At 34.6% G+C, this 24,655-nt stretch overlaps 1 protein-coding gene across 2 annotated transcripts in view; it reads right to left on the bottom strand.

Annotated features, from left to right (window-relative positions):
• Positions 1-24,655, bottom strand: part of EDIL3 (EGF like repeats and discoidin domains 3) — a 426,671-nt gene that overhangs the window by 107,515 nt on the left and 294,501 nt on the right. For both annotated transcript variants that reach the window (XM_058727809.1, XM_058727800.1), the window contains 3 exons: positions 8,041-8,196; positions 6,531-6,675; positions 1,838-2,022 (listed from right to left, as the gene is read on the bottom strand). In XM_058727809.1, coding sequence (XP_058583792.1) covers positions 1,838-2,022; positions 6,531-6,675; positions 8,041-8,196 — 486 coding nt within the window. The remainder of the gene's footprint in view (positions 1-1,837; positions 2,023-6,530; positions 6,676-8,040; positions 8,197-24,655) is intronic.

Raw genomic sequence — 24,655 nt, 5'->3', positions numbered from 1 at the left:
GTAGGTCCAAATCAATAAATTGAATTATACTTTGAACTGTTCACTTATCCATTTATTCATTCATTCAGCAAATATTTTTTGAATACCTGTCAGGTATCAGGTGTTGTAACAGGTATTCAGTTTGGTACTGGACAACTAGTTGAGAAAGTCAAAGAAGACAAATGTTGTTGCATCCCTCCTAGAGCAAACAATCTAACATGAAAACCCAATTTCCAATGTAGTGTGATAATGAACAGTGAGAGAATTACTAAGGACACAGCAGTATTCAGGAGAGAGCCTAAGCCAGATATGGGATGGGATGGAGCTTGTAGTAGCAAAGCCTTGCCAGAGGAAAGTGCATCCAAACTGCAGCTGAAAGATATAAGCCACACAAGGCAGGGAATTCTAAGGATAGAGATGTTCTTTCCATTACTTTCCCCTAGGAAGAAGACACATATAAAGGAATTGGAAGAGAGAACATTTGGTTTGAGAAACTGAAACAAATTTAGAAGAGTGTGGTCAGGGATGAAATGGGACCAAATCATGTGAAGACTTCCAGGCTATACTAAGAAATCTGCACTTTATTCCAAGGCTGATGGGGAGCAACTGAAGGGTTTTAGAAAGAGGGTAAGAGAATCATATTCTCATTTTATGAAAAAAAATCACACTGGTTACAATTTGAGATTTTTAGAGAGTTGATACCAAACTCTGGTGAGGAGGCTTCTGCAAAACCCAGGTGAGGTAGTGATAGCCTAGATCAGGGAGCTGGCAGTGGGGATGGTGAGAAGGGAAATATAGTGTGTGTGTGTGTGTGTGTGTGTGTGTGTGTGTGTGTGTGTGTCTACACATACACCTACCTTCAAAAAGCTCATAAAGCATTAAAAGGAGAAAAACACACATAATTATCCTTGATACATAGTAGCTAATGAAAGAGCTCAACAAAGTTCCAGATCGATAAATATCCAGATAGAATATTAGAGGGAAATAAAGAGAAAAGTGACTATTTCTACAGAAAAGATTCTATTGGATATTCCAGATGACTTAGAACAGACTCAGGTGTGGCAAATCTGGTTCCACGAGGAGTGACATTTGGTGCTATTATAATTGTTTTTGTGATTTTCAAAAACGCAATGAATTACCACAGTTTTGAAACTCATGGATACAGCATAAAAATCAATAAGAATAGAACTCTTATCTTTGAAATAAAATGACCTCATTATGGAATTAAGCTGTCTTACTTTTCTTTGCCACAGAAGACATTAACAAATTTGTGCCTACTTAAAAGTACTCCCCGATAAATGCATTTCAAGAAGATTGTTTTTAAAAAGCACTGACTATAACTGTACTTCATTTGCAAATGATAAACAGACTGCAGCATCTATGCTTCCCTGCTATAAGCAAGCTCTCTTATCAGAATGTAATCAAATTGCTCCATTGCTTAGCAACCACAGGTAAAGAGCTAATAGGCCAGGAGTCATGATTCTGTGGGAACAATCTGCAGGTCAATAGCATGATTTCAAGGTGGTCTGCCATCCTGCTGTGACACTTTCAAACCCATACTGACAGGAAGCATTAGACTAGAGGAGAGTTAAAATGCAAATGCTCTCATAATCGATTGAATTGACCTATCCATATTGTGATCTGGTCCAATCTGCTGCATCTATAAATCAACATCACAGCAAAAAGAGCACCACAATATGGCTTCTAAGGAATTTCTGTTTTACCAATTTTAGGTAAGCCAAAGAGAAAGGCACACGTAAATTAGAATGAAGGCAAGGACTCCAACATTCATGCCATCAACAGGAAATCTTAGGAAGAGGAGCAGTGGCTGGTTGAAATGGTTTTTGGAAAATATTACCTGTAACCATTGTGACTGGTCATTGTGGCCAGAGGTCCAGGCATTCACTTTGCCCTGTTTGTCCAGCCGAGCTTTCCTTGGTTCCCAGGTGAACATGTCCATGTTGAGAGTCCTGAAGATGCTGGAGGCGGTGATCTGATAGTCTTGTATGTGTCCTGATTTCATCCCCAGAGGCTCTGAACAGCCTGAAAGAAAATGAGAAGGTCTCCATGAGAAAAATAATGGATGACCCTGCAAGTTTTCTACATTCATTTTGCAGAGGCAAGAGAAGATTGAGCTTAATGCTATTCATTTCCCCAAAGAGAAAGCATCTAAATCCAAAAAAAGGCTATAATCAGAACTAAATCTGGAAAAAAAATCGAAACACAAGATAGCCAATTCAGACTATTTTGTCGGAATATATTTTGGAAAAATTGAAAACAAGACAGACAATTCAAACCGCTTTTCGGTGATAGATGATTTTGCAAAATGAAAACAAGGCTGAAATGCCTTTTCCTGTCTCATTACTGATAGCCTCATGACTATTCCCGTGTTTTCAACAGTTTCATTGTACCTTTAAAAAAGAATATTTTCTTACAAAATATATTTGGTTTTCTTTTATTTGTTTCCATAATGCTGCAAATGAAAATTCCCTCAGTACAAAGTCATTTTCACAAACTGCTCCAAAGGTATATTTCAAACTGGACAGTATTTTGTTTTCTAAGAAATGTCTGTTAATCTTTGTCACTGATTCCTATAGCACCAACATGGCTTCTTCTGGATGTTGAGGAAGCTTATATTTACTCGATGTATACCATGTGTCAGGCACTGTGCAAGTATAGAATTTAAAGTAATAGATAATAGAAGAAAATAAGCTGATTCTAGCAAAAATCATTCCTGAACAAGTCTTATTATAAAAACTGACATTTTGGTCATACTCAATAACCTCTAGTTTTGGATATTTTTGAAAGATTTTCAGATCTGGCACATATATCTTCAGGTATGACATGGTGTAAAATTTGGGTTTGTCTGTTACTAGGAAATTGTGTGTGTGCACACACACACACACACACACACAATTTCTCAAGGAAATGTACACACCATTTCCCAATCTTGAATTGCAACTGTGACAAAATTCCATTCACAAAGCTCATAATAGGAAGCACGATTCTCTTATCATATTAGCAAATATTCCATATGTATAATTATAACATTCTGACCGAGAAACACATAAGTTTGATCTTCAAGAAAGCCAAGATAAAAAAGAGGACTTTTCTAATCAAGGCCTCCATCTCCGTGTAATCTACTGCTTCCCCACTTGCTCTCTGTATGGCCTTTTACCTATTATTTAACTACTTTATGCCTTAGTTTTTTCATCTGTAAAATGGTAGTAACATAGAAACTACCTCAAAAAGTGTTCTAAGAAATTAGTTAATAAATATAAAGTAGTTAGAAACCGTAGGCATATAGCTAACATTCAGTAAATGTTAGCTGTTTTTATTATTTCCCTAAAGCTAATTCCAACAGGTAACAATGTTAAGTCCCCAAATCAGCACAGCAGTGAGTACTAAATAATGGACCAGGATTGGTTGCATTTCCTGAAACTAGGCCATTTTAAGTCTAAGGCTTTAAGAGAGGGGGCTTAGCACTCCTCATTGATAAATAATTCTTAACTACAACCCATTGCTTTCTGCTCTACTCAACCTAGATCACTTCCTTCTTGAGGCTCCTCCATGTTTGCCTTCACCTCCACCTTCTAAGAAATGCCTTTCCCATGCAAACGTGGCAAAAACTCACATGAAGAATTAGCCACTTGTGTGCCTAACACAAGTCTTGTTGGGTTTTAGGTATAACAGATCTAGACCCTAAGTCTCAGGATAAAAATAGCTCCAAATTCTAAATATTAGTTTTGGAGGAGAAAAATTTCATGACAAATCTCAAAGATTCTAGAAAGTTCCAAAGTCCTAATGACAAGCCATTTGTCTTCAGGCCATTTGAGGGTACCATGCCTTGCCTGCATTACAGATTTCTGACTTTTTTATTATGACCACCAACTCCCCCACAGCCACTCTGTCCTGATACTAGAATCTTTGTAAAACTCTTGGCTTGCAGAAAGATACAAGGGGAAAGGGAAGGTAGTTGTTTTTCTCATTTTGTGATATAATATTTAAAGTCTCAGATGGAAAAGGGATGCTTTTACTCTGGTCATTTCTGCTTAGTCATAGAATTCATTTTGTATCTAGTCTGTTGTCTAGTATCTAGCCCAGAGTAAGTGCTGAATAATTTGTTCAAAGAATGGATGAATGAATGAATGAGTTCCTCCTCTAATTATAGTCATGATTCATTTCATTCTAACCATCTTAAATCATATCTCTTTCAGAGAATTTAGAGGATTTTCTTTTTCAAGTGTCTGGGAAAAGATTAACTATTGATCTTCTAGGCAAGCTGAGAGATCTCCTAACAGTGTATTGGGTACAAAAAAGAAGCCTTGTGCTTTACAGTGTTGCAGTGGATTGTGGCAAATAGTTTGGCCCATTATATTACTGTTTATTTCCAAGTGTTAGAGCTAACCTCCCTGCCAATTTGCCTCACACTACAAAATTTCCTTCTCATCCACATGATTTCACATATACAGATTAATTAACACTTTGACCAGAATGGATGGCACCTGAACAAAATGAAGCATTAACAAAGACATTGATTATCTCTATAGTGAAGTGCCCTAGCTTTTAAAAGCATCCATTGAAAGATAGTATCCTCCGCTTGCAAGTTTGAAATCAATTTGTGGGGTTGGGAGACGGAGTTTGGCTTCTTTTTAAGAACATAAAGTCTGTAACGCGTCAGGTGTAGACTCCTATAAAAACTGAAAGTCACATATATTCATATGTTGGGGGTTTAACTGTGCCATCTAAGAGACACTGACCCTCATGAATCAAGAGACTGGAAAATTGGGGAAAGTGATTGTTAAACAACTAAAAACCATGGGGCTTGGCTTCTTCTTGATTGCCTTATGATGAATGACTTAGGGATGACATTGGCTTGTGATGATAGAGTGACATGTAATATAAACACTACACAACAATTATTCTGTTGAGATTTCTGGCAGTCAATAAGCTGGTTTGAATTACCAAAATAAAGAAAACATCACTGTTAGTATAATTAATAGAACTAAAACCGTATGTTGGTTGCTTTATAAGGGACATCCATATATAGTATGAAAATGTAATTCTTAAAATAGATTCACTCATCCAGCCAAATGTCTCTAATTCCTTTAAGTGTAGTCGGTTCAGTTAAAGTTTGGCTGTTTTTAATAATAACTTTTGGGGCGCCTGGGTGGCTCAGTCTGTTGAGTGTCTGACTTTGGCTCAGGTCCTGATCTCACGGCTCGTGAGTTCGAGCCCCACATCCGGCTCTGTGTTGACAGCTCAGAGCCTGGAGTCTGTGTCGGATTCTGTGTCCCTCTCTCTCTCTCTGCCCCTCCCTTGCTCCTGCTGTCTCTCTTTCTCTCTAGAATAAATAAAACATTAAAAAAAACACGCTAATTTAAAAAAAATAATAATAATAACTTTTATTTGCTTAAAAAAAATCATTCCTTTTCTCCATATCACAAATAAACCTAAGAAGGGAAACAGATATAAAGCATATGTTTTAACGTCCGTGCAACCTTTTGAAATGAATAGAAAGCTCTCAGTTGTCCATTTGGAAAGATGTATCCTCCTATTTTTGACTTAGTGGCATTATTGTAAGTTTGATAAAGTCTTTCATGCTAAAAAGTAGGGCAAATGTGAATTTTTGATTTGGCTTTCTACAAAACAGTTGTTTGAACAAAATAATCTCAGGCCATAGTGGCAAAGGTCATTTTTAAATGTTGATGCTAGAAATACAAAGAACAACTACCCAAAATACAGCACAGTGATATGCCTAGACAAGGTTTTCTGTTTAGCTCAGAATCTAGCTATATTGAAATGGGACCACTGTGAGATCTACACATTAAGTCTTCATCTTTGTATCTAGTACTGATGCTCCTGGAAGACAAGAATTATTTAACTCTGAGTCCTTTGGTAGATTTATCTTTGAGCTGGATAATCACTGTTTGTACAATAAGCAGGTTGCTAGATAAGAATGATAAAGAATGAATTTATAGTAGCTATCTTATTTGTGAAGTATTATCTCCCTGGGAGGAATGATAAATTTACATGTTTCATAAAACCTAAACAAAACAAAATAAAACCAAGTTCTTATGGTGGATGGACAAAGATAAAGCTTACTTTTCTATGCCATAGAGCCTAAGCATAACTGCAATTTATGAGGTCAGGCAGATTCCAGTTTATACTGAACTTTCATCACAAAACATAAATCATAGTTACTACTAAACACAGGACACATTTAAATTTGACAAAAGTTTCCAGTGAGAATTGTTGTACTTTCTTCCACCAAAGAAATACACTGCTCCTTCTACATTAATTTCATTTTGTAGCAAGTTTTAGAACTTGTTGATGCTACATGCATGCGAGCACACGGGCACGCGCGCGCGCGCGCGCGCGCACACACACACACACACACACACGCTGTTTCTAAATGACATCTAGACATTTTGTAGCAAAAATGAATGTTCATGAGTGTTGAAAAATAGAAAATTAGTAAGAGACTACATACAAATATGTGGGGTTTTTTTTCTTTACAGAAAATACAGAAAAAAAAATTTGAGACTCACCGGATAGTTCACATCCAAGAAGTTCCATTCTCAAAGTGCAATGTCTTCGACAAACTTGGGGATAGAGTCTTACATACTGAGCTTTTATGGGAGGTGTGAAAGAGTTAGCATAGGGTGTGTTGTTATCAACGTTTCCACGAAACACCTGTGTAAAGAGATAATATAGAGTTTAAAATGATTGACTACAGCAGCTTCTTTTCCTATTTTCAAATACTGACCCTTTATCCTACCCAATGTAATCTTTCAAAAACTGGATTAAGTAATTTGGGGATCTGAAGCATTTAGGAATCACCTTGCCCTCAGCAGTGAATATAAAACCTATAGATAAAGTCCTAATTAAAGCTATAAACCACTGTGGTCCATGGTATAATCTATACTCTACTATGATGGTCTTGTCGATTTTAAGGCCAGTCCTTTAGAGCCAGGGGAGTGCTTCTTTATTTTTTTGAGAAATGGGCACCTTAAACTTTTCACCTTAATCTGGGTCTATCCGTTCATGCTGCTATTTAGTATTTATAGGTTTGTGGGGTTTGTTTGCTTTTTTTTTTTTGTTTTATTGTGTTTTTTTTTTTTTTGTTTTTTTGTAGGAACCAGTCTTCACTAGTGTTACTGGATCACTCAGTCTCTCTAAAGCTATGATGAGACTTATGATGCTTCAGGGTCTGATTCCTCAAGATTACTTTCTTATCAGTCAGTCCCAGACCACTGGATGAGAGAATCGTAAGTTTTTTATATGTATCTCCAGTGAAAAACAGTGTTTCCCTCTAAAAATTAAATGCTAAAATGTGTTATTTTTAATTCTTTTAAATCCCATTCTTGTTTTACTTTTTTATATAGCCTGGTAATCAGAAAACTTTATTTAAATTCATTAAAGAAATTTTAAAAAATCTTTCATAAAATTTATCAGAGTGTAGTTTAGTGATTTGGTTTTAAATGGAATGAGGTGCAGTCCTGATATTTTTAAGATTAAAAATTTTGAAGAAACACTGATAAAAAATTGGGACTATCATGTGAAAAGGCAAAGTATACACTGAATATTATATTCATTTCCTCTAAAATATTTTATTCTGCTAAATAACAAAATTGCCTTCTAATATAAAAGTATACAAACATACATTTTTTTATTTAAAAAAATATTTTTTTCTTTAAAAATAGTAATTTTGATCTGTACTTATTTGATTAAGGAGAGCGCTAATCTGTGAAAAACCATAAAATGAAATTTTTATTTTAATTAAAGTAAAAATTAACTGTTCTATACAGGACTTTGCGATGTTGTGATAAACTGTTTACATAGCCACCAATTAAAACCTGAGAAGATCGTAAATAGTAGCAAGCGTACATATATTACTTGGAAAAATTCCTAACACCCTACACCCTACTAATCCAATTAAAAAAATCATAAATGTATTTGCAACAACATAAGGAGCCTGTTAAAGACTAAGTAAGTATTTGGCAATCAATGATTATTAACGGTATTTACTTTTAAATGAAATATTTAAATCAGTCTTACCATATCTTCATTAGTGCCTTTTACTTTGTACATTGCCCAAGTTTTTCCATCATTACTATAGGCAATTTTGTAGGATTTTATATACTCTGGACTTCCAATCCTCTTGGCTCCTTGGGTAATAACACCAGTAACTCTCATTTTTCTTTGTAAATTTATCTGAGGAGACAAGACATAACAGTAATTTCATTTCTTTCAAGATGACAATATTGACAATATCAATTTTGGGAATGGGACATTTTCATTTATTAGTATAGATTTAAAATAACACAAAAAGCTAATAATTTTCTTATGTTTTTTTCACCTGATTATTAAGTATATGTCAACCTCAGTTTCAAAATCTCCTTAACAGAATACATTTTTTTAAGTAAGCAATATTTGTGAATAAAGTTTGAAAAGGGCAATGTGTCTCCAAAATATAAGAAACATTTGCTTGGTTATGATATGGAGGTATGATTTTGTAAACTAAAAAATGGAAATATTATCTTGTCAAAATTACCTCAGTGACATTACTCTGAAACAGTAATGTCACCATAATTTTAATGTGTCTCAAATTCTTTCAGCTTCAACAAATCCATGTAAAATAAAACATGAAAACTGTCAGGACATCTGTGAATACTAGAATAAAAAAGGGTAAAGGTAACAGTAAAGATAAAAAGCAAACAAATAAAAAAAAGCAAACAGAATTATCTTCATTTTCAGGATCCTTATAGTGTAGTCTCTGCTATGTGTTATGGATGGTTTTTCAACACATAGTTGCTTTCCTCTTCATTTCATCTTATAAAGACTTTCTCTTTTTTTTATGATTTTATTTTAGAAAGAGTAAGTATGCAAGAAGGGGAGAGGGGCGGGAGGGGGGGAGGAGAGAGAGAGACGAGAGACGAGAGAGAGAGAGAGAGAGAGAGAGAGAGAGAGAGAGAGAGAGAGAATCTGAAGTAGGCTCAGCACAGAGCCCTATGTCGGGGTAGATTTCACAACCCTGGGATCATGACCTGAGCTGAAATCAATAATCTGATCCTCAACCAACTGAGCTATCCAGGCACACCATTATGAAGGCTTTCTAACTGGAATTTTCTCTCTGTATTTTCTCCTGATTCCAAATCACCTTAGAATAGTTTGCTGCAAAAGTAACAGTCATCTAATAAAAATTTTAATATTTTTTTCAAATGTAAATAGGGAGCTCCTTTTGACATTCAATGTATAAATAAATGCTAGACAAAGGTAAGAAAAGTTTTTACATACAGGGCAAACATTAAGAATTGTTCCATTCACTTTAAAATGCCCTTATGATGTCTATAAAATCTTACAGTCAGTAGAAAGGTACTGCCTCACTGTTCTTGAGGGAATGCTATAAGCTCTCTTCTCACCAATCACATTATCCTATAATATTGAGTTAATAATTCAGATCCCATTTTCCAAAGAAAAACAGAAAATCTTCAGATTCATGTAAGTGACCAGGGTTTGTCACCCTCTGATGAGACTAAGAGTTAACATTTGAAATGGTAGAGGATGTGCACAAGGAAACCAGCTCCTCTTTAAATCACTACACACACACACACACACACACACACACACACACACACACACACACACTATATTCTAAATATAGATTCATGTTACATATTCAAAAAAGTTAAAAATGAGAACTAAGACAATAGCCAAATTATGGAAAGAGTCTAAATGTCCATCAATTGATGAATGGATAGAGCAATTGTGGTTTATATACACAATGGAATACTACTTGGCAATGAGAAAGAATGAAATATGGCCTTTTGTAGCAATGTGGATGGAACTGGAGAGTGTTATGCTAAGTGAAATAAGTCAGGCAGAGAAAGACAGATACCATATGTTTTCACACTCGTGTGGATCCTGAGAAACTTAACAGAAGACCATGGGGGAGGGGAAGGGAGAAAAAGTTACAGAGAGGGAAGGAGGCAAACGATAACAGACTCTTAAAAACAGAATAAACTGAGGATTGATGGGGGTGGGAGGGCGGGGAAAGTAGGTGATGGGCATTGAAGAGGGCACCTGTTGGGATGAAGACTGGGTGTTGTATGCAAACCAATCTGAAAATAAATTTCATATTAAAAATAAATACAATACAATACAATAAAAAGAATAGGTAACCTCCAAAAGACACTTTGTTTCACTGTATTAGGTAAATTAGCACATTGCTGTGAAAGAGGAACATTCTTCCAGTATCTTATGTATCATCTTCTTTTTCTTTAATCTGCGACTCTTCATAGTCTACACCTTCTAATATATACAACGTAAAGAGTGGACACTTTGAATCATATTTTCTCCCATTTTGGAAGCCAAATTCCACCCTTGATATAGCTGAACATTCCTTTTCAATTATCTTTTATCTTGTTTCAATTATCTTGTTTATACCTCTTATAGACAGCCCAATTATCTCTGCTAGAGTTTTGGCTGATGAGCTGTAGACTAATTTTCTAAAGCTTAAATTGTGGAAGTATAACAATCCAAAAATTTGCGCACATGTTTGTAAGTCATTCAAAATGATGTTTTAAAAGATTCCTATTTGCTTTAATATTTACAAGCTCTGAGTGTAAATCTCAGCGAGTTGGTATTCCAGATAATAAAGCAGCACACAACTTGCACTGTATCTACTTTTAGTAGGTATTTGTAATTAAATATCAGTGCTATTTCCATTCAATAAGAAGTGTATAGAATGCAGATTCTGGGATTATTAACATTTACTAGGTTTTAGACTTGTGTTCTCATATACCTAGCACTGTTAAGCTCAGATAATGAGAGACTCGGTATAAGATGGCTAAGATTTCACTCTCATGGTCACACTGCAAATTAATACCTGGAGTCACATTGCTGTCAGAAATAAAATGAGCCTTGGAAGAAGGTTATCGCATGATGTTTGAAACATTACCACACAACTCACTGCAAGAAATCCCCTTTCATATCATTCCAATATTGTTACAGTCTCTTTGTAAAATAAAATTGGCTAAAAGGTGAACTGCTTCTTATTCTGTTTATTCTGCTTGTATGAACCAGCCCAGATACCAAAAGACTGCTGGGGATTCCAAATTTACATTCCAGAATTCCAAAATGACTCCCTGAGCTTGATGGATGTTCAAATATAGAATGAAATATTTTCACTTATTTATCTGGTTTCAGAGACATTGTTGCTCTTCTGGGAGGTAGGTAGATTGCATGGCCTTATACAAAAATGTATTCTAAGGTATTCTGAGTGAATAGTGTCCCCTGCATTAATAAAAATATTGAGAAACATAATCTGGATCTAGAATGCCTAGAACTCATGCAAAGGCCAGCCAGAGGCTAAAAATGGACTGATGATTTCAACCCTGGCTCTTGTCAGTTCCCACCAATACAATCGTGGACAACTTGTCTAAGTTTTTTGAAATTTAATTTCCTCCTGTGTGAAGGGATTTTAATAGAATTATTACACATGAAGATTATATGATGTAATGCATGTAAAATTTAATAACACCTGCCACCTAGAAAACTTTTGGAACATTTGCTTTTAGGGTTAATTTTTAGTTTTTGTTGTTGTTATTTAAATGAAAAGCATTCCTTTGTTTGTTTGTTTTCTACCCTTAACTATTTGGTGTTAGGGAATTTGGACTTCAAGAGATATACTCTATGTATTAAAGCTGATAATCATAATAAGCATATGAAATAATTTGGAAACAACTTCCTAAGCTATGAACTTGATAAGACATTTAGAGCTACTATGTTTAAATTGTGTGTGTGTGAGTGTGTGTGTGTGTGTGTGTGTGTATGTGTGTGTATGAATCTAACCGTTAGCTTCAACATGGGGTAAAAAGGAAACTTAATGGGTTCCTGACAAGATAGAAAGAACATGGGATACTGGCTCTCTCCGGCACTGGAGATACTCCAGGGTAGAAAGTTGCTGAGTAGGCACTGAGACTTATCAAACTCTAATACAAAAAACCATGAAAAGCCCTTAGTGTAATAGGAGCTTTTGACATCCCTGTGTATGTCTTTGTGTCTGGGATGCACGGAAGAGAATTCCAAGGGCTGTGATGGGTAAGAGGCTTGGGAAGAGCTTTCTAAAATATGCCATTTCTCACTCTCATTTTCTTGTTCCTTCTCGATTTACCCAGTTCCAGTCTACTACCAGCAGGAGGAAGTGGTAAAATGTGGGCCAGACTGGAACACGGAGCCTATGGTCACTAATAGGCCTGAGCAGTTCCGCTTCTACACTCCACATCCCTGTCTCTTCACTAAGGAGGTAAAACAGAGTGATGGAGATCCTGATAAAAGCAGTGTCTGGGGCAAATGAGGCAGGGAGAAGAGAGATTAGGCGTAAGCACATATTATAGCTCTGTCATTAGACACCCTCTATGTACCAACTCAGTCCACCTGGAGTAGTTGAAATTAGGGCATGGACTTCACCTTGTCCTCCAGGTACATCACTAGCCAAAATATTAATACAAACTCTCTGAGAAATGTAAGCATTATAATTCAAAGAAGAAGAAGAAAAAAGAACAGAACATACTAGAAAAAAAGGAATCTAATAGAACTGACAGGTTAAGATTTTAAAATAAAAAAAAAATCCCTACAAAGATAAAGACATTTTTGTAACATATTACTGGAGGGGCGCCTGGGTGTCTCAGTCGGGTGAGTGTCCAACTTCGGCTCAGGTCGTGATCTCATGGTTTGTGAGTTCAAATCCCACATCCATCTTACTCCTGTCAGCCTGTCAGCACAGACCCCTCTTTGAATCCTCTGTGTCCCTCTCTTTCTGCCCTTTCCCCACTCATGTGCACTCTCTAACTCAAAAATAAATAGACATTAAAAAAAATAAGAAATAGAAGACTGGAACAAAAAAGAATCAACTTGAAATACTGATTTTAAAAAATATAATTAAGGGGTGCCTGGGTGGCTCAGTCAGTTAAGCAACCAACTCTTGATCTCAGCTCAAGTCATGATCTCACACTTCGTGAGTTCAAGCCCCTATCAGGCTCTGTGCTGATGGTGTGAAGCCTGCTTGCAATTCTCTCTCCTTCTCTCTGCCTCTCCCCTGCTTGTGCTCTCTCTCTCTCTCTCAATAAATAAACATAAAAAAATAAAAATAAGAATAAAAATATCATTAAAGTTAAAAAGAGTTTAAAATGAAGTTAATTAATGTTCCCAATGGGGTGATTTCAAGCCAAAGACAGAGCTGTAGAATAAACTAGTGAACACAAGACAGGTTATGGAACCCCTTCCAGAAGGCAATAGGATGGGATAGAAAGATTGCCCACACTGGCAGATGATGTAACAATTTACTCTGAGAATCTGAAGAAGCAACAAATAATAAAAACTAATTAAAAAGTTCTGTAAATTTGCTTAATATCAGATCAAAATATAATCTGTATCAGCAATGGTTGAAAATGTAATATAAATAATGAAAATAATGTGACACTGGCACATGTGTAGGAAGACAGATCAATAAAAGAGTAGAAAATCAATAAACAGACCCCACTACATAAGGGAACTTTATATATGAAAAAAGTGATTTTCAAATCAGTGGAGAAAAGATAGAATGTTCAACAACTGGACTGGGATAATTTGGTAGATATGTTAAGTAAGTAAATTTAGATCAATATTTTTCCTTTTATCCCAGAGTAAATTCCAGGTAAATTAAACACTTAAATGAAAAACAAACAAACCATCAAAGGATCAGAGGAGAATATAAAATTAAAAATAATCTCAGAGATGAAAATGACTTTCTAATCATGGCACTAATCTTAAAAATGTTAAAATAAAAATTTCTTTAAGATAAAAAGCAAAATAAAATACAAATGACAACTGGAATTACTATTTTCTAATCACATCATAGCAAAGAATAGATTAATCAAAGAAATTAGGAGATCTTACATATTAACAGACAAAACACAAACAATCCAATAGATAAAACATGTATAAAGGATTTTGTTAGTTGACTTCAGAAGAAATATATATATAGATCTTACACATATGAAAAGATACCTACTCTTACTCATAATACAAATTAAATTAAATCTATATGATACTATAATTCCCACAATATTACACAGTATTCACCAAAGTGTAAAGAACTTGGCAAGCTTGCACATTCCTGGTGGGAGTATAAATGACAGTCTTTGAGGAAGGACTTTTATGAATTTAGTGACATGAAGTGAAATGACAAATGCACATTTTCTTAAACTCAGAGATTTCATTCTAGGAATGCAGCCTACAAGTATAATCACACATAGGCAAATTGATGTGGGTACAAAGTTGTTCCCTGCAGTGCTGTATATGCAGAGCACAATTTCAAACAATTTAAAATGTCTATCAACAGGGGTCTAAGTCATTTCATTATGGAAAAGTCCAGAAAATGGAATACTCTTCAGTTGTAAAGCAAAAGAACAAGAAGGAGGGAAGAAGAGAGGAGGAGAGGGAGAAGGAGAGAAAGAGAGAAGGAGAGAGACTTTAGCATAGGATTTAAGAAATTACTGCTTGTCCAGTTTTGGTGTGGTATCAAAGAAGAATATCTGCAATTATCTGGAAATTGTATGGAAAGAGCACTAAGATGTTGGCACCATAACAATGTGTGCTGCATACTTTTGTTTATACTACTGTAAAGGGCAAAGAATACATATACATATTTTCTTGTACAAGATTGTCATGTCTCTGAAAGCCAAAACAAAAACAAAAACTGGTTAACAATGGTTTCTCTAACAGGAGGTAAACAGCTGGGTCAAAGAAGAGGGAAGAAGAATTTTGACAGTACTGTACATACTCTTTTGTGTCTTCTGAAACTTGAAATACGTGATGTCTTACCCATTCAAAATATAATTACAGTGAAAGAAAGCATATGATTGATAATAAGGTGTTATTTACAATAGGGAAAGTTATTTGAAAATATCTAGAGATTAAGTGATTCTAGAAAATATCTAGAAAGTATTAATAAACAATTAATATGACCTTGTAGAAAATATATTTTAACCAAAAGACATAATGGAAGACCAGTTTATATTTTAATGGATGAGACAACATAATACATTTGTTCTCTTAATTTTGTTTGTAAATTCTGTGCAGTTTTTATCAAAATCTGAAAGGATACTATTTTGTGTCATGATAAATTTATTCCAAAAATCTATACTTTTATTTTAAATTATATAGAGAAAAATTTCCATCATACTTAAAGTAATCTTGGAAAAGATGTTAAAAAGGGGGAAATGTGCCATATATTAAGACATTGGAAAACCATTTAATTAAAAAAATAATGTGATACTAACTTAGACACAGAAAAATACCTAACTGGCATTGGAACAGGGGTCCAGGAAGAGGCCTGGATATATATTTACACTTGAGCCAGTATTACAAGTCAGGGGGAAAGGGCATGTTGGGAAAATTGATTCTTTATATAGAGGAAAACAAAGTGGGATTGGTATGTACTGAAGACCAAATGTGAAAAGTAACACTATTCATCTAATGGAAGAAAAGGTAGAAACATATTTTTGTGACTTCAGAGTTGAAGAAGCTGTTCTGAAGAAGACCAGAAAAGCACAAAATGAAATGGGAGAAATGAAATTGCCTCCAAAAAAAAAAAATTCAAGGTTTCTATTCAACCAAGTACCTTATGGGTAAAGTTAATAGAAAAGTGACAGCTTGGGAGGAGAAATCTGTAATGTCAAAAGCTGACAGGAGATTATTTAGTATACTAGTTCTCGAACTTTTAGGTCTCAAACTCTTTTACTTTATTTTTCTTTAATTTTTTTTTTTTATTTTGAGAGAGACAGAGAGAGAGCTGGGAAGGGGCAGAGAGAGGAAGAGAGAATCCCAAGCAGCCTCTGCACTGAGAGCTGCCTCAATTGTCGCCACCCAGATGTCCCAGGATTCCTTTATTCTTAAAAATTACTGAAGGGCTCAAAGAGCAAATAAACTCACACACGGCATTTTGGGACGTGTGTGTGTGTGAGTGTGTGTATAAGAATATAGACATGTACATAGTATATTATATATATGTGTATGTGTATATATACAGAGTATATATATATATATATATAACAATGTAGAAATATACATAGCATATTATATATATATATACTTATTCTATTTGAAATTAAAACTGACAAATTTAAAAATACTTATTAATTTCAAAATAACAATAATAAACCAATTACATTTTAACATAAACAATATATTTTTATAAAAAATAATTTTATTGTCCCAAACCAAAAATGTATTGAAAGGTTATTTTACGTTTGTATGAATCTCTTGAGTATGTCTTAAGAGAAAACAAGTAGGTTCTCATATTTGCATCTCTGTTTACTCTATTACAAAATATTTTTGGCTGAAGTATATGAAGAAAATGCAGGCTCCAATGATATGTAATTGTAAAAGGAAGGAGTATTTTAATAATCTTTCCAGATAATACGTATATCCCTCTTTGCTACCACATCAAAACTTGATAAGCACAAGTTTAAATTCTAGTTGTAGTGTGGAATGTGAAATCTACCAGTGAACTTTTCATATTCATAATGTTAAAATCCATAGGTTTATCTTGCACTTTGAATAGATCTTTTATCTATGCATGGTTTTGTACCATCATGTATTGGACATTTGGGAAATATGGGCTCATTGAAATATGAAGAGTTTCTAAATGATGACACATTTATTATATAATATCAAAACGTTACATTCATTAATAACACCACAAATTTTACCAGAAAAGTCTGTATTAGAAGCTATCAAGCTCACATTGGTGGTTATATTTTCTGCAAAATTCTAATTTTCACTTGAAATTTCAAATTTTATCGCTAGCAACAAATATTGTCAGCTATTTCCCTTAATGTTGATGGATTATTGTGTTCATTTTCACAGCAATACTGCCAAATATACAGATATCAATAGTCAGTGTCTGTCAATTGTTCCTTAAAGTAAACATGATTAAAAAAAATGAGGGAGCTCAGCTTGCAAGTCACACTCTCCCAAGTGCTTTTTCTTGAGGTAATCATCATACTTCACTACTCAGCAGAAGTGCTTTCTGTGTAATTTCCATTTCATTGTGCAGAATATTAAAGACATGGCAAGGATTGGCATTTAATAAAATTAATGATCATTAATGATTCATCAAGGACATTCTTAAATGAACTGATTAAATTTTTTTTTTTCCTTTAGCACGATGGAGATGGATACAATGACTGCTTGTATAGTTTGGTGCTACTGTCTTGATTTGTGCTAAGGCACCAACAGTTTTACTCACCATTGTTTTGTGGCATCAGTGAAAATATTAATACAGTGAAACTGGCCAAGAAAGTCTTAGAATTATTATGGAACTATTGTTGACCTGTGAACCTCCTGAATGGGCACTTGGGGACCCCTGACTCCACAAGGAATATGTGACCTTCACGTTCAACTGAGAAGTACTGATCTAAAATAATGGTTTTTACCAACACATACACACACATGATGAAGAAGTCAATAGAAAATGGAGCAAAGGATATTACAAGGCAATTCAGAGAAAATAAAATACCGATAGTTAAACTCTCACTCTTAATTAAACAAATGCAAATTAAAAAAAAGATAGTAATTTATAGCCGACAGAGTGACAAAACAAAAATGTTAGATAATATCAAGTATTGGTGAAGTATTCCTCTGCTGATAGTGAAGGTACAAACTGGGATAGTTATTTCAATCTGTTCGTTGTTAGCAAAATTAAGCAATCTATTTCTGAGTATTATTTCCTGAAAAAATTGTTGCCTAAGTGCTCAGTAAGAAATGCACACACCTATTTATTGTATAATTTTTTTTTATCTTAGCAAAGAAGGCAGCTTAAGTGAATATCCCTAGAGGTGTAAGAGATTTAAAATTTAAAACGTATGTGTGTGTGCATGCAAGCGTGTGTGTGTACTCTTGCACACACATACACAGGCATACCTTCTAAGAGTCAGAAGTGAACTGGATTTACCCATGGCTATCTAAAAAACATAAGAATGTGTGAAGAACAATGAAGTATACACAATATCATTTATGTAAATTTAAAAACACACATATACACCATAATATCATGCACTGTCCAATAATTCACTTGTCTAAGTCAACATAGGAAGGGAGAAATGGCAGTTACACATCAGCTCTACCAGGCTGGGTTTCTATAAGGGAAGAAGAATGGTAAGGAAAGGGCAGAATGGGTAACAATGCTAACAGATTCATCCTCAGATCAGTGCTGGCAAATGATATCCTAACTGGGGAAAGGAATCATTGTTTCCTCCCATTTACTCTTTTCTCAAGGAAAATGACTACATATGGGCATCTGATGTAACAGGACTGCATATATACAAAAGTATTGTCTGAGACTCATTGCCTAGTATAAAATAGAGTACATACGCATTTCAAACATATTTATTATACAATAACATACTTAAAATTATTTATGGTTGTAATTTAGGCAAAAGCTAGTATTAAGTAAGCAATTGGCTTTTAGGGTAGCTTTATGAATAGCTAATTGTTTTTCTCTACCTCAAGCTTGTTACCAGAAGTTGTGATATACTTACATAGTACATTCAAGTGTGGGTCTGACTAGTGGCTGGAATCACTACAAAACAATAATCCAAACATAAAATGCAAACTAATACAGTTTGCAAAAGGGAATTACTTTCTAATTTTATTTAATTGAAAAAGAAGCATTCGGTTTTTTCAATGTTGTAATGGTTGGGAAGCGTAGGAGAATTTCTTTCTTAAACTTTAGGAAGCATTTGCCAAGGTAAACTGAGGCATATTAAAAATTTTAAGAGTTTATTTGAACGAAAATCAATGCAAATGGGGGAGCACCAATCCAGAAGTGCTTAGGAGTAGTCTGTCAACAAGTGTTAGAGGCAAGACTTTTATGGGGAAGAAGTGGAAACAAAGCAAGGAAATTATTTGATTGTCAAGAGCTCAACAAGCTGCATTATTTGGGAAAGGCTACCTAGCTTTTTATGATTGGTTGTCTTTAGGTTTCGATTTCTTAACCTTGAGGCATTTCAGGCTTAGGTTCTGGTTTGCTTATGTAGGCTGCTAAGACAAGAAAAACCAACTCAATTTAATGGTCTCCTTATTTAATTAATTTAAGATCAATTAGCAAGAAAAATAAATGTCTGATTCATAGCTTATTCTTAGGAAAATCATGTTAGGGGCACATGCATGGCTCAGTCAGTTAAGCATCTGATTTCCGCTGGGGTCACGATCTCGCGGTCTGTGGGTTGCAGCCCTGTATTGGGCTTTGGGCTGACAGCTCAGAGCCCGGAGCCTGCTTCAGATTCTGTGTCCCCCTCACCCCCTGCCCGTTCCCTCCTCATGCTCTGTCTCTCAAAAATAGATAAACGTTAAAATTTTTTTTTAAAAAGGAAAATCATGTTAAAAATCAAACACTTAGTGGTCATTTACTTCATGATTATTGAGGCACATATACACAAGCAGTAGTTTGTGAGTTGCTACATAAAAATGCAGACTTAAAGATTAAATAGCATATTATAGAAATATATTTGTAATATATGTATACATGTTATATATGTAATATATGTATATAAATATAATATGTATATATTATATATAAAATATATTATATATTATTACATATTATATTACATATTATAGAAATATAAGACATTGAATAATAATATTTTATAGAAATCATTATATATACACCATTGTTTTCATAAATTGCATAAAATAAGGCACTTTGTTTAAATTAATGACTAAGTGAAGAGAAATTTTGAAATACTTTTCTTTTTTAATGAGGGTTATAGATTACCATATAACTAATAAAAGCATCAGGTAAAAGATTAATTAATAAAAAGATCTGCTAGATAGGATAAGACTTGTATACATTCCATCATTAGAATTGCTAAAAATATAACGTGAGGAATTTGCTGTTAGTGTATATTAGATGCATACATTCGGCTTAAACTAAAAGGAAAAACACATTTCCTTTTTTTTTTTTTTTTTTTTGTGGCTTCTTATTTATTTAGTTACCAAAATAAAAATGAAGGGCAATCAACAGATCAAGCTACATAATCCTGAAATTTGCAATGCGGTTTTGGTGAAGACAGAAGAGCCCACCAAACATGCCATCTGGTCCCCAACATAAGGAAAAAGCATCCTGAATGCTGAGGCCGCTACTGCAAGGATAGTGCCTCATCCCACAGCAGCTTTTGCGTGAGCAACTTTTGTGTTAAACCACTAAGATTCAGGATTTATGCAAAGAAGAACACATTTCTTAAATAAAGAACCATCACCCTATAACCATCTTTCAATTACAAGAAATGAGTATTTCACTTGAACATCAGAGGTCCTTTTATTGAGTTAAAAACATTATTTTTCACATGATTATTATCAAGAAAATGTGTAATTGGAAAAATTAGAGCACCTAAAAATTGTAAATTGTCATATTCATAATACTTTCATCTTAACGGAGATTTTATTTTCTGTACTAGCATTCCTCCCCTGGTGGTAATGCAAACAAAAAACAAAAAAAAAAACCCAAAAAAAACAAAAACAAAAAAACAGACCATATATTCAATTAGCGCTTTTTCCTAACGCTAAGTATCTGGACGTATGTAAGTATAGGTATTTATTTGAAACTTCCAGGGGGCACCTGGGTGGCTCAGTGGGCTTAGAGTCTGACTTTGCCTCAGGTCATCATCTCGCAGTTCATGAGTTCAATTTCCACATCAGGCTTGCTGCTGTCAGCACAGAGCCCATTCTGGATCCTCTGACCCCCTCTCTTCGCCCCTGCCCTGCTTGGGCATTCTCTCTCTCAAAAATAAATAAATTAAAAAAAAGAAATGTCCAGATAATGATTTTGCACTGATAGTATTTAAACTTTTATACTTGTAAATGAGATTTTTTTTTCTAGCCACAATATTGTTCATAATCAACCTCACTGAACCATGTTCTCATAGTTCACAGTAAAGACAACCCTCCTAGAAGAGCTTTTGGGTGGGAACTTGGAATATAAGTTAGCCTCAGGCACAAAGAAGATATAACCATATCTGGGTGATAGCAGAAAGGACTTGAGCCTCCCAGGCAGTTTTAAATATTTGGATTGTAAAGACTGTCCCTGTAGGGATCAAAACAAATCAAAACAAAACAAAAAACAAAACACAGGAACATTATCACTAGAAGCTTCTAGTTAAAAATGACAAGGAATTGGAGCTCCCTGTTCTTTCACATTTTCTCATTAATGTATTCTATTGAAAGCATCTTTAACATCTTCTGTGGAGACCTCCTGGTAGGAAGTATCATGAATGCACCTCAGGAGGAAGGCTTCTGAGGTATTTCCCCATGAGGGGAGCAACTCAGACCCAACAGGGCAGAGTTTATAGTTTGACCTGGCTGGTCCTAGTTCTATAAGAGATTTCTCTGACACAACCTCATTTTTATCACCAACAACACAATCAACTGACATTCTTCATCCCCACCATTAAACACGCTCGCTATTGTACACATCCTGGCACTTTGGGCTGCTCTCCGTCAAGCCCACCACCTTCATTCCTGCCAGCTGAACTGTCCACCAACCAGGAGTCAGTGGTGTTTGTTCTCCAACTTGTTTTTTTCAAGTTGTGCTTGTTATTTTAACTATGTAATTTAATTAAAAATAATTGCCAAAATGTAACTGGGAAAGGAGAGGGTTTTTTTTTGCCCATGAAAACATGAAAAAGCTTTGAAAAACCAAGGAAAGGCAAATTACTGAAAACAAGGGATAATACTGAGGAAAATCATTAATAGTACGTTTACCTAAGGTATTAATATCTAGGTTTTTATTCTTGAATAACTGGTTATTCTTATTTAAACAAGAAACAAAACAAACAAAGAAAATCTGAAGTACTAATGATGCTTTACAGGTGGGGTTCATCCAAGAAACAGAATTTAAATGTTTTTTTTAATCAATTTTTATTAGCTAACCAAATATTTAGTTCTGAAGCTCCAAGTAAGTGGTTTTCTCAACTGTCCTTCATTATTCTGAATGCTGGCCAGCCTTTGACATATGTTCAATTAATTTAACCATCTTCTTTGAAAAGAGATGGGGGAAAAAGCACATGTGAATAGACACAAAACTATAATCTCTTTCTGACTCCTTGCACCTGGTAAAGCTTCCAATCAAACTGAAACACCTAATTCACTAAACAGCTTGCAAGAGAAGCAATACACCATCATGGGTGTAATCTGTTGGCTGTTCCAAGAGTCCTGGCCTAGAATCACAGTTTCCTCTGTATTTCCACCTGTTTCTACAGGGCTTTCACTATAGTGTACTCATCTTTCTTGGTACTTGCTGTGACTAGACTTTCTTCATATGCTCTGACATTCATAGCTTCATATTCAAAAGTGAACTGAACTGTGGCTATTTCATTTAAAGATGTCAGCCGTCTATTAAGTTCAACAGAATAGTATATATAAAGGGAGTGTAAAACCCTCAGAAGTAGAGTTTTAAGGTCTAAAGGATTGATTTTAATTCATATGCTCTGAATTTTAGATTTTTGTCTTTTTCTTGGTTACTTTGTATGGCTAAGGCAAAAATTAAAGGAGTCTTTGTTTATAAAAAGCCCATCATTCTGAAGAGTTTCAGTAAAATTATGGAAGGGAGGGAGGGAGGGATGGAGGGAAGGAGGAGAAAAACAGAGAAACCATGAATGATGTTAGAAAAGAAAAAAGAGGAAAAAGAGAGAAAATGATGTCAGTTCATAAGTAGGAATGCAAGCACCAATAAAAGTACAACAGAAATAATGAATATACGGTCACTTTGCTAATCTATATTTTTCAAAGAATCGTGAGGTGCTACCAAAAAGAAAAAAAAAATCTTTGATGCATAAGCACAGGGGCACAGTGAGTATGCTATAAAGGGAGAGGGGAGGAAGAGGCTGAGGGCAAGACTGGACCTTCTTAAATTCCTGTAGGTGGCAATAGCTCTTACGTGGGAGGAATTTCCATTGGGTTCACATGAATGCTCTTCTGTACTTCAACCATCTCACTGAGTGGACTTCAAAATGAATGTGACTCAGGACAGTGCTGAGTGACTCAATATGACAACAATATAAATATAAACAAAAATAAAAATGGGATACCCAATTACTTTAAGGATAGTCTTATCTAAAACTGTCAGGTCCCTGATGCCAGCATTCCTATCCAGGTCAGTGAAGGATTAGCAGGCAGACAAGAATGCCTTACCTGCCCCCTCCAAAACCCTACACGTGTCCTCTAAACTCTAATTTTTCTTAATTCATTGTATTATTGTAGCATGCAAATAACAACAATGTCAACGGAAGAATCTCCAAGTTTTGCTATGGGAACACTTTTCCATTTATGAAGATATTGTTGGTAGTGACAGCAAGTGTCCTGAAATTTTAAAAGCTGACATGGGATCAGTGAAACATCAAGACAAAACCAAATATCACATAATAAAAGCTTAAAAAGTACTTGTGGGAAGCAGAATACCATGATAATCTTCAATTTTATGTACTGAAGAAAAAAGTCTACAAAGCAAACATATGCTGTAGCACAAAAGATGGCAAGTTTTCCAGGATATTATTTTCTAGCATTGTGCAATATGAATTAATTAACCAAAAAAAAAAAAGCAATAAGAGGGCTAAATGGAGAGACTGGAAAGCTCTGGGACACAGATGCAGTAGCTATTATCAAGTAATGACTTAGCTTTTATATTCTTTGTGTTCTTCTGGCTTTTCTTAGTCTAAATAAGCACAATATTAAATCTGTGTTTCAAAATTAAATTAAATAAATATATTTCAGGAGTTAAATTGCATTGTCCTATTGGAATACAACAGCATATGCTTTGAACAGTAACAAAATGGACTTACATTTCATGGCTTTCTTTGAGAACTTAACTTCATGATTCAAAATTTTGTATAAATAGACAAACAGTGGTTGGTTGCTTCTCCATATGATTAAATTGTTACTCTAGACCTGAAGGTAGCTGTTAAAGTGGGCTAACCAGATTATCTAATTGCAGACATGCTGAAAGTAAGTTTTTAATGTGAATTCAAAATCAGACAGACACTAGCAGTAATCCAGGCTCTCTTAAAATGTCACCGGATACAAAAGATTCATTGAAGTCTATAGTGAAATCACCCTAGAGGAAGCAATCAATACGTTTTCATTCTTCCACTTGTTTATGTATTTATATAGTAAGGATCAAGTTGTAATTTGCATTATATTTCTATGGGAGTTATGGGTAATAAACTTAAATATCTAATTATTTTTGAATAATATATGGAAGGTAGAATGCTCTAAACTGTTTTTAGCATTTTGAATACTTTGATGAACAGACAGATTCTGAAATATTTGAGGTCAACCTTTGTAACCAGAATTTCTTCACCCACGCAATGGTAATGAGGTGTTATCTAACGCACAGGGTTGTCTCAGTATTAAAGATGATGTTATCCCTTATGCATCTAGCATCCTTAAGCATTTGATGATTGTTTGCACTCCTTACTATTTTTTCCAGGGAAGAGGAAAATTGAATTTTCATTTACAAATGTGGAAAAACATTAAAAGAACAAAATGATTCTTTAAGTCACATTGATTAGGCACATTAGACTCTATTTCTTTAATTTTACTTTTTAAGGTCCTTTTATGCACATGATGCACT

This window comes from Neofelis nebulosa, chromosome 1 (genome assembly GCF_028018385.1).
Source record: "Neofelis nebulosa isolate mNeoNeb1 chromosome 1, mNeoNeb1.pri, whole genome shotgun sequence".
Taxonomy (NCBI): Eukaryota; Metazoa; Chordata; class Mammalia; order Carnivora; family Felidae; genus Neofelis; species Neofelis nebulosa.
Note: the sequence above shows the minus strand (reverse complement) of the source record. Positions and strands in the feature narration are given on the sequence as shown.